The following is a 16,791-nucleotide window of genomic DNA, read 5'->3' on the forward strand; positions in this document are numbered from 1 at the left end:
TCTCACACACACTTTTTGCACTTCACAAGCATGCAAAACCACAACATTAATTTGAGGAGGGTACAAATCAACCAGTCTGAATAAAATTAATGGATATCCATGGTTATGGTCACTCAACCTTTAATATGTACATTGCATTTTGAGTTGTTATTCTTTTGCCTTGTGGCAGAAAAATGAAACTATGACCAAGTGGAAAATGTTTGCGATTTCATACTACTACTAATAATAATGCTATGGGGATGTGAATGAAGTTTGCTATGGCAACATCTTTACAAAAGCAAAACAACAGAATAAAAATGAGCCTTTAAAAAATAAAATTAAATGCATGTTTTTTCCAGTTTGCTTGCAGAACAGGGAAAGACGACAAAGCCTGAGGGATTGGGGGGGGGATGACAGCAGTTTTCAATAAACATGGATTTTGTGCTACTTTTTAAGGAAGTCAAAGGTGCTTTCAATCAAAATTCAGAATAAAGCATTCCTCATTTTGATAGTACAGTCATGCCTCGGTTTAAGTACGCCTCGGTTTGAGTATTTTCAGTTTAAGTACTCTGCGGACCCCTCTGGAGTGGATTAATCCACTTTCCATTACTTTCAATGGGAAAGTTCGCTTCAGGTTAAGTATGGACTTCCAGAACCAATTACACTCATACTTCAGGTTAAGTACGCTTCAGGTTGAGTACTCCGCGGACCCGTCTGGAACAGATTGAATCCACTTTCCATTACTTTCAATGAGATAGTTCGCTTCAGGTTAAGTACGCTTCAGGTTAAGTATGGACTTCCAGAACCAATTGTGTTTGTAAACCAAGGTACCACTGTATCCTTATCTGACTGCAATGAGGTGATCCAAGATTTTAAACAAAAGGGTGAGGTTCAATGCAGTGAGTGTCAACTTTTACAATAAAGCTTCCATTCCTCTCTCCTCTCCACTGCAGCCTCCCCCCCCCCCCCCCCGCCCCATGGCCCCAGTATCTGCTCTGGTGTGTTGGGGAATCTTCTGGAGCAGATTTTGGGGGCGCAGTGGGGGGAGCTGCAGGGTGGAAAAGAGAAAACATAGTGTTAGTCCTGTTGCATGAGCAAATTTCCACTATGGAAGTTGCCCAATAAATCTAATCTGAACTGCTGTAACAGTAAATTATTCTGGGTGAATTATTCTCCCCTCAAGTAGAGGAATATATGTGTGCCTTCTGTAGCAGGTAAACAACATTTTTCTGCTTCAAGCATTTGTCGGTTTTATTATCTTCCTATGTCCCCCTGCATATGTTCATTATGATAAACAATTTCTCAGAAAAGACAGAATAAAGAGCAATTATTCAAAATTAAAGAAAACTATGTCATCTACTGGAATATTTGTAAAATATTGTGAGCAATCCAGGGCAACTTAGACATACCTATCAATGGGACCACATACTCTGGAGTGTACCCCATTCTTTGCAAGCTGAACAGTTAGAAATGTCCACACCCCTTAGATTGGCAATAAAATTATGAGAGCTGCAAAGTCCGGATGTAATGATGGGATGTGGCAGAAACATAGTGGGTGACTGGCAATGGTACAACTTTTCTGTAGATCATCTGAGGACTGGCACTGCCAACACAGCACATTTGGGGGGGGGACACAAAAATGTTGTAAATGCTTGCAGATAACATTCCTAGAACTCTCAGTGACATATGGATAAACACAAACGAGGCATCAAGCTCCATGTACAAACATGCCTCCACCCCATTTCACAAGCATCCCACCTTAGCTGCACTCACCCGTTGGAACTTCTGTCCCCTCCTCAATGTGGATGGGCAGTGCTGGTTCCTCCATAGGGTGAGGCACTGATAGAAAGTAATGAATGATGGTAGTATTTGACGCAAAATGATTACAGTAAGATGGTTCCTTCTTAGCATTAGTTACAAATGAAACTGCCGATAGCTATGAGCAATCCACTTTCCATACTAAGAAATGACCTGCTTCAAAAAAAAATCCTGATTCCTGACAAAGACCATCTCTGAGAATGCATTTCTGTCTGAAAAGGCTCAGATCATTCCACCATCTCTGAAATACTTGAGCACAACTGCCTTAAGAAGTATTTATAATTAAGGGCTATACACTACTCCCTCAAAATTAACACTGCTGCAGAGTACGATATTTAATTTTGTTAAATGTCAAGTTTAAAAAAGGAAAAAGTATCTTAACTAAGAAGAGGATACTGTTCCAAAATTACTGTACATTTTTACAAGTCTAGTATTTGACAATGTGCCTGTTTTAACTCTCATGAGAAAATTTAACGCCCATTTAAAAATTCATGCTGCAGCAGTCCAAAAAGCCAAAGCACTAAGCCACAAACACTATAGATATTATGAGCAAAATAAAGGTATACAAAGATGTATATGAAGAAGAGTCTTCACAGGTTATCTGGAGATGCAGAAAAGGAAGCATCAAGACTTCCAGTTTCGCTTTACTGATAACATGCCTAAGCAGGTAATAAAGGGGCACACTATTATATATTATATGCACACCCAGGTTTGTACACATATGAGACACATATGTGTACAAATCAAGACCCATGGCATTTTTTTGCACTCTGTGTATTTATCTCCCTTTTTTGTTGTTATATCCCATTCCCCTTTTCTACATGTAGACCTGTGAAAGGTATTCACAGAGTGAGAAGGAAAAGGAAAGGGCAAAAAGGAGGAAAATGCCCTGCTCAGGCAGAGGGCTGTAGAGGAACTAGGATTGGAGAATGGACACCTGTTCTTCCTTTCTCTTGTCCTCTGAAGCACAGCATGGCATTCCTCCTTGCTTTTTAAAGAACTTGGAGGGGAAAGTTTGGTGCTAACGCCTCCTCTGCCCCCACCTTTACACAATGAGGAAGCATTACATTTTGCAGGTTAAATGGCCCTTTGCAGAGAGCAAATTGAGCCCAAGGAATGTAATCAGAACAGAGTATTCTCCAAAGCCAATTCATTTCCCCAATCCAGTGATGGGCACAGAAATACACACCAGACTGGCCTTTAGCCTACCTCCCAACTCCAGGGGCTGAGAACTCATGTGTGGGTGCTGCTCTATGTTGCTAACATTTCAAGGTAGCTGGAGGGCAATGAGCATGTGAAACCACTGTCTCCAGCCTATTTTTGAGGGTTACTGGGAAGGCATGTGTGTAGTAGGCCATTTAAAAACACAAGACCCACAATTTCCCTGCATATCTCAGTGGTCCCTGGTATGTAGGCATCCAGCCTTTCCCTTCACTAGCTTTGCTGTCCAGCACATTCACAGCACATCCACATGCAGCTAACCCTCATTTGAAAATCGGAATGGTGATGGTTTGATATTGTTTAGAAACTCTGTCTCTTTATCATGCTAACCATCCAGAGAGGCCATGCACCTTACTGAGCTGGCCAATTATGCCATCCAATGAGGCCAAGGGGACTGAGATTCTATGTTATGTTTGCTCCTCATTTCATGGGTTTGCCTGTCTAGGCTGGGAGAGTTTCCTCCAAGAAGCTAGTAGATCCCAGTTCTCCCACTCCTACCAGTAAACTTTAATTTTCTCTGGACAGCACCATTTTACCCCTAACTACTCACCAAAGTCCTTGCACTCGGTTGCCATAATATTACTGCTATCAGGTTTACCAGGCACGGAAAATGCTGGATCAAGAGGTGACAATAATGACAGTGAGTGAATCACTTTAAACACTACTCCCATGGAGAAACACCTTATTAAATGGCATCAGTTGGGACCCTTACATGTTGTATTGCAGAAGATGGCATATGCAAATGGACTGAGTGCCGCTGTAGTAGGAAAAACGTGCAAAATGGGGTTCTATCGTCCATTTCTCCAATTTGGTTAACCATGGCCTGGGATGTATGGTTAGCCTTTGGCAGCCTTCCCCAACCTGGGGTCCTCCAGATGGCGTTGGCACTCCAAATCCCCTCAGCTCTGGCGAGAATGACCAATGTTCAGATGTTGTTCAACTACAACTCCTCTCACCCCTGGAGGGTACTAAGTTGGCAAAAGCTAGCCTATGGTGTGGCTGGCAGCCATCTCATACCTTCCAAGAGGCAGAGGAAAGGAGGGAAATCTTTGAAACCTGTACCCACATCCGTTGAGAATTAAGGCAGAAAGGAGGAAATTCTTCCATTTTCCTCATCACAATATTTTACAATGTTCCCTTAAATCTGAATGCACTGCTAGTTTATCATGCAAAAAAGGACATGTCTTGAAGGGAAAATATGTTTACAATCAAATTTGCCTCTACAAATGGAGGTACTCAGCGCAGAAATGATTACCTATGGAGAGTGTGCTGCACAAGCTTCTTTTTATTCTAGCAGCTCAACTAGTACCAGTACTTCAGCCCCACAAGAACAAAGAACATTTGTTACCATAGCTTTTAGCTACATGAAGCCATTGTTATGCAAAGATAAGGCAGCACTATAGCTAAATAGGTAAAGGTAAAGGGACCCCTGACCATTAGGTCCAGTCGTGACTAACTCTGGGCTTGCGGCGCTCATCTCACATTATTGGCCGAGGGAGCCGGCGTACAGCTTCCAGGTCATGTGGCCAGCATGACAATGCTGCTTCTGGCGAACCAGAGCGGCACACGGAAACGCCGTTTACCTTCCCACTGGAGCAGTACCTATTTATCTACTTGCATTTTGACGTGCTTTCGAACTGCTAGGTTGGCAGGAGCTGGGACCGAGCAATGGGAGCTCACCCTGTCGCGGGGATTCGAACCACCGACCTTCTGATCAGCAAGCCCTAGGCTCTGTGGTTTAACCCACAGTGCCACCCAAAACCTATTGTTTTATTAGACCTTTACCCAGGCCTAACATTCCTGAGTTTGCCACTGAGTTAGGGACAGTGGGCACAGAGAATGTCATATAAAACAGACTCCATACCACAAAGGAACGCAAAAATTTTCCTCTCCAAAGCAGATTCTGCTCCATCAAAACAAAAAACTTAAACCTAAGTGAATCCTTACCTTTATTAAATTTACAAGTTTAATGAAGTTTTTGAACACAGAGACAAATTTTCAAAAGAGCTGTGCAGCTAGTTCAATGTGTCCAAGAGGTTCTTTAGTCCTGTGTTTCGCAAACAGCAGCCCTCTTGATGCAGGGTGAAACTGAAGGGAAACTTATAAGCAGTTTGAGATACGGCATGGTTATTACTATTAAGAAGGGAATATGTGCATGGGTGTAAAGTCTCAGTGGGTGTACCCAAACTTATGGGCTTAGACAATGTCTTTGCAAGTAACCAGCCAAAATTTGCAAGTAAGCAAAGTCCATGAGCAGAATATATACCGGTAACTGTTTTACCGCAACCTGCTGCTCCATTTGGTCTGAGAATGATGCTCATGCAGAGGAAGGGAACATTTAGTAAAAGGAGTTGCATAATGCAACTTAAAAAAAAACATTGATGGCTGCTGGGACTGGCTCTCTAGCACAACCTAGTGGTTAAGACTCTTGCTCATTCATCCAGGGTGAGTCACTTTAATGTAAATAAATAGTTTGCCAGACCTCAAACTGCCCTGTGATACATAGATCAGCAGACTGACTGCATCCTGTTGCTGTTCTTTGAAGGGGAAGAGGACTGGTAAGTGTCTATATATACTTATATTCATGGCTGTCAACAAATAATGCCAAGAAATCGTAGAAAAAGCTTACAATATCTACATACTATCTGAGGCCACACGCACAAATGCACACGCCAACTTTGCAAATACTAACTTGGATTATGTTATATAATCCAAGAAAAACAAAGTGTATTTCAGCACAGGAATGGCAGCAGGAAAACATTGATTTGCTCTATGGCCTTGGAGAAATCTCTTACAGTGCAATCCTAAGCATATTTACTCTGAAGTAAGTCCCATGTAGTTCAGAGAGAGAGAAAGGACTTACTCGCTAGTAAGTGTACCTGTGATTGCAGTGCTGATTGCTCTTCATCTATTTCTAAAATGAGGGCAATAGCAGTTACCTACTTGTTCACATGAAACCCAGCACTTTTGTCAAACTTCAAATTCAAGTCAGAAGTTGTTGGCTATTAATACTACGACGACGACAGCAACAATAACTACTACTACTAACAGCACCATTTCTAGTTTGGCCCAGATTGCTTGCTCTCTCAACCACTATTTGGTAAATTTGAAACAATAGGAACCCCACTTCACAAAGTTGTTTAAATATATGCAAAACAAAACACTGCTCCAGAATGGGATTATCTGTGCACATGTTCTGATCACAGATCACTTTAACTATACAGAGGAGTAAGAGGCAGCTCTGCTAGAGGAAGCAGACATCCATGTCCAGCAGCCCCAATTCTTATGTAGTTCCCACCCTCTATTATTGTTGTTGTTGTTGTTGTTGTTGTTGTTAATGCTGAGTATTTATCACTACATGACAGTAGCTTATTTTCTGCAAGCAGTTATACTGTCCTATGAGCAGATGGTGAACATTTGGAATTCTGAAACATTTGAACTGCACTGCTAATATTTCGCTATTTTCATTAACGAGCATTAATAACACTTACATGAAGAAGAGTCTCTCCAGAATGGATTTTCTCTTCCTGTTTCAGAAAAAGAAAACATAAAATAAAATAAACAAAAAAACAAAACAAAACAAAAAATAAGATGCTAATGGAGGGAATATTATGGACATAATCCTGCCAGATATGAATGCCACATGTGTGTTTAAGAACTCTAGATAACAACAGAGTCTGCACTACCAGGCAACTGCTCCTCCCTAATTTTCTGCTTTAATCTTTCATAGAATGTGCCAGCCTTTAAAAAAAATGAAATTCTGGCAAACTGTCTCAAAAAGCAAACTTAAGATCCAGAAAAATTAAGATCCTGCAGCAAGACAGGAAGGCTTATCACTTTTCCTGGGATTTGTTTGTGCATCATTGTCTAGGATCTCCATTGTTTACAGCCATTTTCTAGCACTGAAGGTCCTCTGTGGCCTACAGTAGGGACTCTGATCTTTTAGTCTTGAAAAATGAAAAGCTGGAAAACAGCTTAGGAACATAAGACGCTGCCTGACACCAGGTAAGTTTGTCCAGTTAGCCCAGTATTATGCACTCTTGACTTGCAGTGGCTCTTCAAAGTCTCAGGAAGAAGTATTTTTCAGAACCCTCTACCTGGTCCTTTTTAATCTAGAGATGCCGGGGTCTGAGCCTCATACCTTCTGCTTCCAAAGCATGTGCTCTACCACTGAACTCTATTTCTGCCTTTGGGGCACAACAAGTGTTTCTGGATTTCTTCTTGCCAGAGATCTAGTCTGCAAATAGGTACACAGGGATCAGTAGAACTCTGTAATGGTTCTCAACTACCTAGTTCATGGGTAGGCAAACTAAGGCCCGGGGGCTGGATCCGGCCCAATCACGTTCTAAATCCAGCCCGCGACAGTCCGGGAATCAGTGTGTTTTTACATGAGTAGAATGTGTCCTTTTATTTAAAATGCATCTCTGGGTTATTTGTGGGGCCTGCCTGGTGTTTTTACATGAGTAGAATGTGTGCTTTTATTTAAAATGCATCTCTGGGTTATTTGTGGGGCACAGGAATTCATTCATTTTTTTTCAAAATATAGTCCACAAGGTCTGAGGGACAGTGGACTGGACCCCTACTGAAAAGGTTTGCTGACCCCTGACCTAGTTAGATCCTGCAAAGCAAATACCCTCTCTGCCTCCTATAGCAGATTCTGCTAGCATAGGGCAAGGAGCTGGCTCAAGTATGAGAGGGTGGACTGGAAGGCAAGAGAGAATGGGATCAGAGACTGAAGAGTACCGGGACATCAAATTTCTCCCCAAGTCTGCAGTTTTGTCCTAAAGTCTGCAAATTTGACAGGCCTCTACTAAAGTGTCCCTTCTAATGCCCACATTCTGGTAGCAGCCTGAAGTCTTATCTATAAGCAAGGGTTAAAATAATCTGTGCTAAGGAATTTGTGCAGTTCTGCAAGAGATGGGGAAGAAGTAGAGATAGTAACAAAGTGTATTTCATGTCCTGACAGTCTCTAACTGAAAATAAGCTGCCTAGGTGTATTCTTTTAAAATAGCTAAACACCTCTTCTGTACTTACCAAGGCAGGATGTGGTGTAGTTGAGTCACTTCTGCAAGTGCACACCATACATTTAAAGCACACCTGTCCAAAGAATCCTGGGAATTGTAGTTTACCCTTCACAGAGCACAATTCTTGACATCCTTAACAAATACCTCCAGGATTCCCAGGATTATTTGGGGGTAGAGGAGAATTTGCTTTAAATGTTTGGGGTATACACAACATCAGCCTGAAGTGTAGTTTCAATGCTATAGTCAAACTATTGTGTACTTAACCATGGCTTGGATATAGGCTGAGCAGCTGTAAAGCTGGGTTTCATTAAGTCTGAAGGCAGACTTATAGAAAACAAATTCCTCCAGCTACAACTGGAGTTAACTACTATAAAATTTGTTGTGCATGCCAAACTAAAGCTAAATTTATACAGGTGGGCTAGGAGCTCCTTGCCCATTAAAAGTACACTTTGTTTCTATTGGCAAGGGGATATATGTGGGAATGTGCAGTTATTCTACAGCAGGCATCCCCAAACTGCGGCCCTCCAGATGTTTTGGCCTACAACTCCCATGATCCCTAGCTAACAGGACCAGTGATCGGGGAAGATGAGAATTGTAGCCCAAAACATCTAGAAGGCCGAAGTTTGGGGATGCCTGTTCTACAGTTTCAACAGTTTAACAGGTCTATTAAACTTGGCAGTGTGTATAAAACTAAAAGAATTAATAATAATTTGAACACAATGGTATATCACAAAGCCACAGAGCTGGGCTTCTCATTCTGTGGACCTTGAAACATTGTAGCTCTTGGTGTTATTTTTATCTTTCTATAACTTGCTTTAGGTGGAAAATATGTTTAAGTCTAAGCTACTGCAAGCTCTTAGAACTTGAACCTCTGCAACATCTGGAATAACTTTCTGAATTAAAAATAATTACAGTAAAATGATAATGGTGGTGGGGTGGTGATGATGATATTGTTAAAACTAAAAGTAGTTGCATTAGTAATAACAATAAAATTAAAAATAATGATATAAACAATAATTTAAAATAATCAATTCAGCATTGAAAAAACCAGTATTATTACTTCCTCTGGTTGAACAAGCCAACTTGCTCTAAAAGGAAAGTCACAAGTCAATGATAAAATATAATTAATATTCAAACCCCAATTTGTTCAGAGCTACAGTACATGACACATTTTGAATGAGAATAGATGGCACTGTTTTTCAGACATTTCATTCCCTAGAAATCATTTTTAAATATTTAACACTTATAAGTACTACTGTAGTTTAAAACAAATAGATTTAACATGATTTAAACAAGCTGCAGTAAGTTCAATAAGGCTCCCAGCCCATTGAAGAGACTGGCATACCTGTGCATTGTCTCTTGTGATTATTAGGACAGTTGCACATCTTACACAATGGCAAATGAAAGTTTCACACCATACACATATGTGTTGGAGACCTTGGCACTGGTGTATATGTTTCTGAAAACTGATTATTTGTAAAGCAGCCCTTAACAGCAGAAAGTGCTTTTATCTGGGATTAGACAACAGCCTCTGCTTGAAACGTTAAGAGTATTGTTAGGGACAGGGCACACATGCAGTGCTTCTATGAAGCAAAAGTCTTGAGGCAAGCTGCATCTACAAAGCAAGCTCACATTCACAGCTGCACTAGCAAAGCAAAGTTAATTTTGTAAGGATGCAGACGGGGAAGAAGTATACAGAGACTGCTGGCCTAAACCATATATGAACAGGCTTTAACTTGCCACAAAGGGGGGATCAATCCCTGCTAGAATCATGTTTGAGCTTGAAGTAGAAAATAATGGGACAAAACTGAAATGCACCAGGAGGGGGTGCCCAGAAGTATATAATACTTTACATATCTGGTGGAAAGGAAGATGGTTAGCAGAGCTGGAGCATCCTGCTGCCATGGCACTTTTGTGTAGCTTTGCCTTGCTAGAACTTTCACGGCCCCCACCCTATAGTCAGCATTCATTTCTCCCCCATCTAAAAACGGTTATAAATGCTGGGGGTGCTTGTTGATTGGTTGATGCATACACATCACTCAGAGAGACTTACAACAATGGGAACAAAAAGACCATATAGAATGAAACAGAGGCAGGCTCTGTAGATAAATGTTAAGCAGAAATATGAAACAATGAAGCTAAATGAGTGGATCAGGCCGTGTCAGATTTCTAGCTCCTTTCTTCCGCCTTTCCTCTTCAGTCACTAGGGAGTTGGAACTTTTACCTCTGCCCACTGCCTCGCCTTTATCCTTACCTCATGTCTCTGCCTTACTTCACCTTCCTCTGGGCAGCCTGTCCCTGTTCCAATGTTAGCTACAGGTGGAAGGGTAGGGGGGGAAGAATGCCCTTGTGACATCAGCAGCCATTGTCTCAGGCTTCTCTCCTCTGTTCCTTAGGTGTTTAAAGAAATCTGAATTGAGGGCAGGCTGCTGATGCCACAAAAGAACTGTTCCTCCCCCTTAAACAGGGACACTTCCTGCTCTCCTGCCTGGTTACTAGGGGAATAGGGCATTTAGGTGGCGCTGTCTCCCAGCACAAGATCATAAATTCCCCAAGCACAGTCTTTAGCCTTCCCCCTGCTCAGTTTTCTGAAGAGAAGTTGTTCAGGGGGAGGTTTGAGCAGGAGGGAGGGACTCCTTCTCGGGACACTAGCCCCCCTCCCCAAATCTCTTACCTTTCCACCCACCCCTTGCCACCTCCACTGAAATGGTTCAAAGGAAGGAAGGGGAGTGGGGAGAACCAAGCATATGTTTACAGAAACGTTATAGAGTTAATGCTTATATGCTTATCATGCTACACATGACATTTGCAGGATGCAGATGGCTTTACATGACCTTGTTTTCACAATCCTGTAACTACTTTGAGTTTATTGATTAAAAAATTCTTTAGTGGTCCTTTTAACTTTTATCGTCTTCTCCCGCAACTCACATATATATTGTGTGTGTGTGTGTGCCTTTTCTATGGTAGCAGGGTAGCAAGAGGGGCATTCTATATGGGGAAGATAAGTACTAGTATAGGCTTTGTTTTGTTTTGGGTTATCACATGCTATATAATAAACAACATATAACATTCTTTCAAGAGCAAGAACAACAAGGTTCCTTCCTTCCTCTCCAACCATTCTTACCATATGCAACAGGAACGGCAGCATCTGGGTTCCTTCCTACGCAACCAACACTAGCCATATGCAACAGGATTCTTAAATACTTGGATCTGAACATCCAGATGCTCCACATCCCATCTACCATTTCACCACCATTTGTGTCAAGCACAGTATCTTATCTCACTGCTTCAGCACTTAAGTCATGTGATCATCAGTTGATATCAAAGACTAGCAGCATCTTGAACCATTTCCGTAGAACAGTTTCATTTTCACATTAATTTACAGACATTTATCAAAACAACGCTAGCCACTTTCAACACTGTGTAATGGGAAAGTGTCTTGTCCTACTGAGATGTCCTGAATTTATGATTTAGTAGATTATATACAAGCTCAGATCTGTATCATAGGATATTTCATAACCTCTTTCCTCCCCAGGGCATAATAGCAATATGATGCCTGTCTATGCCACATCATTATTTTCTTGAAGATCAATTACTTCACAGAGTCATTTACACTACCACACTGAAAACAAAAATGTTCTTCTGTTGGATATGACAAGTAGAATTTAGATAGATATTAGAAAGATTTGTTGCTGACTTGAGGGATGACCACACAATCCAACTGATACATGTGGGGAGCTGATTGCAGACATTAAAGCAGCTGTGTGGAGCCCCGACTCCACAGATGCATTTCAACAGCACCCCTACTGCTGTGTCTTAATTGGGCCTCACTTTGTAGATGTGCCACCTGCACAGAGAAGCAGCAAACATAACAGTGATGATGCCTTCAAGCAAGTACAGAACATTTTCACAACATGATGCTGCTCAGACAAGTAACCCAATCCATGTATTCCAAGGGAAGGCAATCACTTCCCTCCTACCACGTTCACCAGCCTGGAAGTGGGGGAAATCCTTCCCATTTCCAAGTGTAATGATCAATTAGAACACTGACAGGCAATCTTTATGGCAAAAGCACCACGAGTCAAGCACAAAGTGTGAGACGGTGCAACACTAGCACACACTTCAAGACATGGGCTACTTCCAGGGTTTGGGGTGATTTTGGCCCCTTTCAATAGTCGAACCTAATAGCTCTCTATCTCGAAGCTACTAACATGACTTTGACCAAACTGCGGGAGGCAGTGGAAGACAGGAGTGCCTGGCATGCTCTGGTCCATGGGGACACGACTAAACAACAACAGCAGCAGCTCTCTGGCTATTGTCCAGAAATGTAACAAACTCTGATACTCTGTGCAACCATGTCACAATTTAGCCACCCACCTATGAGCATGAATGCCTATCCTGACATTCTAACATGTAGGCTCTACTCAACAAAAGGCTTCTAGTTACACTTTTCTAGATACAGCAGTTTTAAATGCCTCAAAAAATATTGGGAGGCAAAATGAAGGCTATATATATCCCACTTTCCCCCTCCACAAAAGGAGGTGCTCAAACCAGCTTTCACAAACAGAAATGCAAAACATAAAAAATAACAATAATCCAATGATTTAAACAAGTGATCAAACTAAAAACTGCACCAAAAAACGAAGCACAAAACCACATCACTCACAATACTACATTTTATAGTGCCCTTATTTCCCACCACAGGGCAAGCAACAGCATAGGATGTGTGCTTTTGACTGAAGTATGGTACAGTGGGAAAAGGGGTGACTAGACTTCCCAAGTGCTGCTTCACCAATCCAATCGACAGCCTCACTTCAGTTACATTACATTAGAAAATAAAACATTCAAAGTTCCAATCACACAGCTCCAAAGTCATGTGTAGTTTTGCCCTCTGTACCCTGTGGGCCATATTTGAGAAGTCACTGTGGGACTGGAAAACCTTTGCTGAAATAACCCTGAGAGAGAGAAGCTTATGGTTCACCCAAGCCCTTATGAAGCAACACGATTCTGACAGGTCTATATCTCATTCACCTATTTTTAGTATTCTCATCAGGCATTTCTTCATTTCCCCCATTAATCAGTTATCAGACTCTTATGTCTCAGTCCATCCTCCCCTTCCCATAAGAAAAGAGGAACAGAAGAATCTAATGATATTTTATTCCATCATGGCAAAAACAAAAAACAAAAAAACCTAAATGATATCATCACATTGCACTCCGAGTTACTCCAATGTAAATTAACCTTAGGAGAGTTGCTTCAGCTTTATACCAAAATCTCCTGCTTATATCTCTTTAACCAAAGCTGCTCATTTTATGATCAGCTCAAAGACCAAGACTTCCGGCCATTTGTTCACTTACTAATGCTCTAATATTCTATAGGCCTCATCCTGGAACTAAACAGTTCTATCCAATGCAATTAAGAGATTTCTGAAGATAATTCTGTCTAAGTTTGCATACTGGAGCATACACATGATATAGCCCAGGGGGGAAAGCAACAACCTATTCCCCACCCACCCACCCATTATCATTCTGTAACATGATGTCTTTGCTGGTCCAATCTCACATACTGCCCCCCTACAGGATGGGATGTTATTTGCCACACTTGCTTTTGCAGGCTGCCAAAGGTTATGTCATTCTTGGGTGCCAGTGCTATAAGGAGATTAGTGCAGAGGAAAGTGGGAAAGGAAAATGAAAGACCTTGGGGGAGAGGGTAGAAGGTGACTGGAGGGCAGAGGGAGGCGTGAAAAACAAAAGGGAGCAACAGATTTAAAAAAGAAGAGAGATCAATATTGGGAAGATTAAATGAGAATGAGGTAAAATTGAAAACAGAGGGAAACAGACCACTACTGCAAACATATAATTTCCCCCTCTGAACTTCAGCATTTGCCTTAAGTAAATGACATTGTTATTACAGTAAATGACTAGCTCATCTCCGGTACAAAGTAAAATCCATCCCTACTGTAAAAGATCAGTTTCCAAGCACTGTCTTTCAGGAAAATATTCCCACCACATTCCAAAGTCAAATGGTGCTAGAGGAGATTATCTTTATTTCCTCAAATATAAATCTAGACATACAAAATCATTTGCCAAGGACACAGAGGTCTGGCCTACACTGGGCTGTATTTCCCTCCCCTCAAACACTGTGCATGAATAACACCACATTTTTAATATGGTCATTCACTAAAAACAAAATATCCTTTTTAAAAATAAGAGATTCCAAAATCTTAGCCAGCAGCAACTCCAAATTACATAGCCTGTTAACATGACAAACCTATTTGGTTCTTTCAGCCCAACCCTTAAGACAGTCTTCACAGAGGTACAAGAAAGTACAGTGGATACCAAAAGAGCCCATTAAGCACAACTGAATTTTCTTGGCACACTTCCTTAATGCCTTTCCTGATACAGTTAAAAATTAGTCACTATGAATGTTTTTTTTAAAAAAATAAAATAAGCAAAGCTCTATATCCACATTGGGAAGAGCTACAAGAGGACGTACAAGATTTCAAAACAGGTAGCTCTGTTTCTTCACCATCACATTTCTTCACCATCACACCTGGCTCTTCATTTCACAGTATATATTACTTATTTTTAGAACACTAAAGACAGTAAGCTTAAAGAAAGCATACTTAGAGATAAGGTCTGTATGAAAGATAATGGTCTTTTCTCCCAAAAGCATTCAGCATTAGGCAACAGCAGTAATAAGAATGTCTAGTTCAGACATTCACCTTGGTAAAAGGCAGGTTGTATAGGTAATGAACACTTTGTTCTCCTCTTAACAAAACATATAAAAAGAGAAGCATATCCTCAATTGGCCATCTGCTGATCCTTACACGTATGCAAAGTGCCTTCCTCCTCATGCTCTTATATGGAAATTTAGATGGTGCTGCCTCAAAAGTCTGTATCCTTCCCTTTTGTTAAACGATCACACACAGAGATGAATATTCATCACCTTAGTGCTGCCTTCTGATCCCAGGAACAGCGGTGGAAATCCAGAATCACTTTATTGACACTGAAGTGTGCCAGAGATTCGGTTCTTGCCAGCAAACTTTCTAAGAGTGTCACAATCCCTCTCCTTTCACCACTCCAAACCCAAAGAAAATGAATGACCCAGTGCACAAGGGGGCAAGTGCAGTCCTGTTAAAGATGTACACCAACGGTGTGGCAGTGCTAGCGCTTGCCTTTTCTGGCAGATTTTTAGTGGCAGAAAACAGCGCTGCTTAAATATAATTTAACCGCACACTGCACGGAAGAGGAAGGGAGTGGGGAGGAACAAGCACATGCTCATCACACACACAAAGGCAGAAAACGCACTAAAACCAGGAGGAAAGCATTAACCGCACCAGCAGACAATTCCACTTAGCTGCTACAGTATCTGTTATTTAAAAGTTAACACAAGGTGTCGGAGGGCGGCGGCGGCAACTGCTGAGAGACCCCATACAGCCAAACCAGAAAGGTGCACATGCATGCACGTTTTAGGGGGGGGGACAAGACAAAAGGAAAACCGCCATGCGCTCGCGCGCCCGCTCTCAAAAAAAAGCACAGAAGCAATGCATCCTAAAAGTAAACAGCAAAAGGACAAATACAAATCTCTAAGGACGGGGGAAAGGGGTGGGGGTCGGATAAGGGAAGGTGGGTGGGTAGGTGGGCTTCTCAGCCTACGGTGAAACCTGGCCAAAAAAATCCCCGACCCCCTGATGCCAGGATTTCTTGCATCCCACCTTGGCTGAGGGATGCCCCTTAGAAGGAGGAAGAAGCGTTTCTTTTCTTCAGAGTTGCTCCCCGTTTTCCAGCAATGACAAGAGGCGATCCATATGCCTCCGACTCCCTTTGTTCCTAGAACGCTACGAGGGAGAGCGGAAAAGAGAGGGAAGGAGAGCGAGGAAGAAAGGAAGAAAAGGGAGCCACCGACAGAGAGAAAGAAGAGCCGCGAAGGCTGAGCTTGGGTCCTTCCCTGTGTACCTTTGCTCTCCCAATATATATGTAATAATATACAGTATATCTCTATCAAAAAAATCCCTCGGAAAGGAGCCTCGGGTACCTGTAGCAGCGGCACCCCTCTGACCAGGTATCTGTCCAGCGCCTTAGCTGCCCGTGGGTCTGTCCCGTGTGTCCCGGGGAGAGTGCCAAGGCGGACTAACAGGGCTGCGAGGGAGGAAACGGTAATTTATAAGCGCTTTCTTCCTGACCTCTCGTGTCTGTTGTCTAATGAGCGAGCGCCGAGCATCACCCATCCTGCTGAGTGGAAAAACACCAGCTCGGCCTCGTCTTTGGCGGGGGAGGCGGGGAGAGGGAGGAGGGAGGGGAGCGAGAAGGAGGGGCCATCTTTCCGTCAGTCCTTTCGACACACACACGGGAAGGGGGGGGGGAGAGGGAAGAGGGGAGGCTCGGCTGGCAGGCGGCCCGGAGGGCTGCGCGAGGCGGGGAAGGGCCGCCACAGGCGCGGGGAGGAGGGAGCAGCTGCCTGGCTGTTTCCCTCGCCGCTCCCGGGAGGCGGGAAAGAGAGCCAGCAGCTCCGGGCGTGTGCCAAGGAGGCGGGAAAGTCGCGCCTTTATTCCCCCCTCCTTCTCCTACCCCCCCCATCCACCCGCACCCCCCGGCGTGTGAGAGAAAAAGAGAAACGGCGCGCGCGCTCGACAGGAAAATTGGGCGGGGGGGGGCCAAAATAACCGTCGATGCTGCCGTTGTGAGGGCGCTGCAGAAGGGGGCTTCCTCTCACCCTCCTTCCCCCTCCTATGCTAAAATTTCGACCT

At 42.7% G+C, this 16,791-nt stretch overlaps 1 protein-coding gene across 5 annotated transcripts in view; it reads right to left on the bottom strand.

Moving 5' to 3' along the window:
• SLC6A6 (solute carrier family 6 member 6) overlaps positions 1-16,289 on the bottom strand; it is a 60,831-nt gene extending 44,542 nt beyond the window's left edge. The window contains exons 1-3 of one of the 5 annotated variants that reach the window (XM_035106505.2): positions 16,080-16,289; positions 6,510-6,545; positions 1,753-1,818 (exon numbers count right to left, since the gene is read on the bottom strand). In XM_035106505.2, the coding sequence (XP_034962396.1) occupies positions 1,753-1,807 (55 nt within the window). In that variant the 5' untranslated portion in view covers positions 1,808-1,818; positions 6,510-6,545; positions 16,080-16,289. The other 4 variants (XM_035106506.2, XM_035106507.2, XM_060271389.1 and 1 more) reach the window with 4 other exon arrangements.
• Between the last annotated feature and the right edge of the window lie 502 nt (positions 16,290-16,791).

This window comes from Zootoca vivipara, chromosome 2 (assembly GCF_963506605.1).
Source record: "Zootoca vivipara chromosome 2, rZooViv1.1, whole genome shotgun sequence".
In the NCBI taxonomy this organism is placed as follows: Eukaryota; Metazoa; Chordata; class Lepidosauria; order Squamata; family Lacertidae; genus Zootoca; species Zootoca vivipara.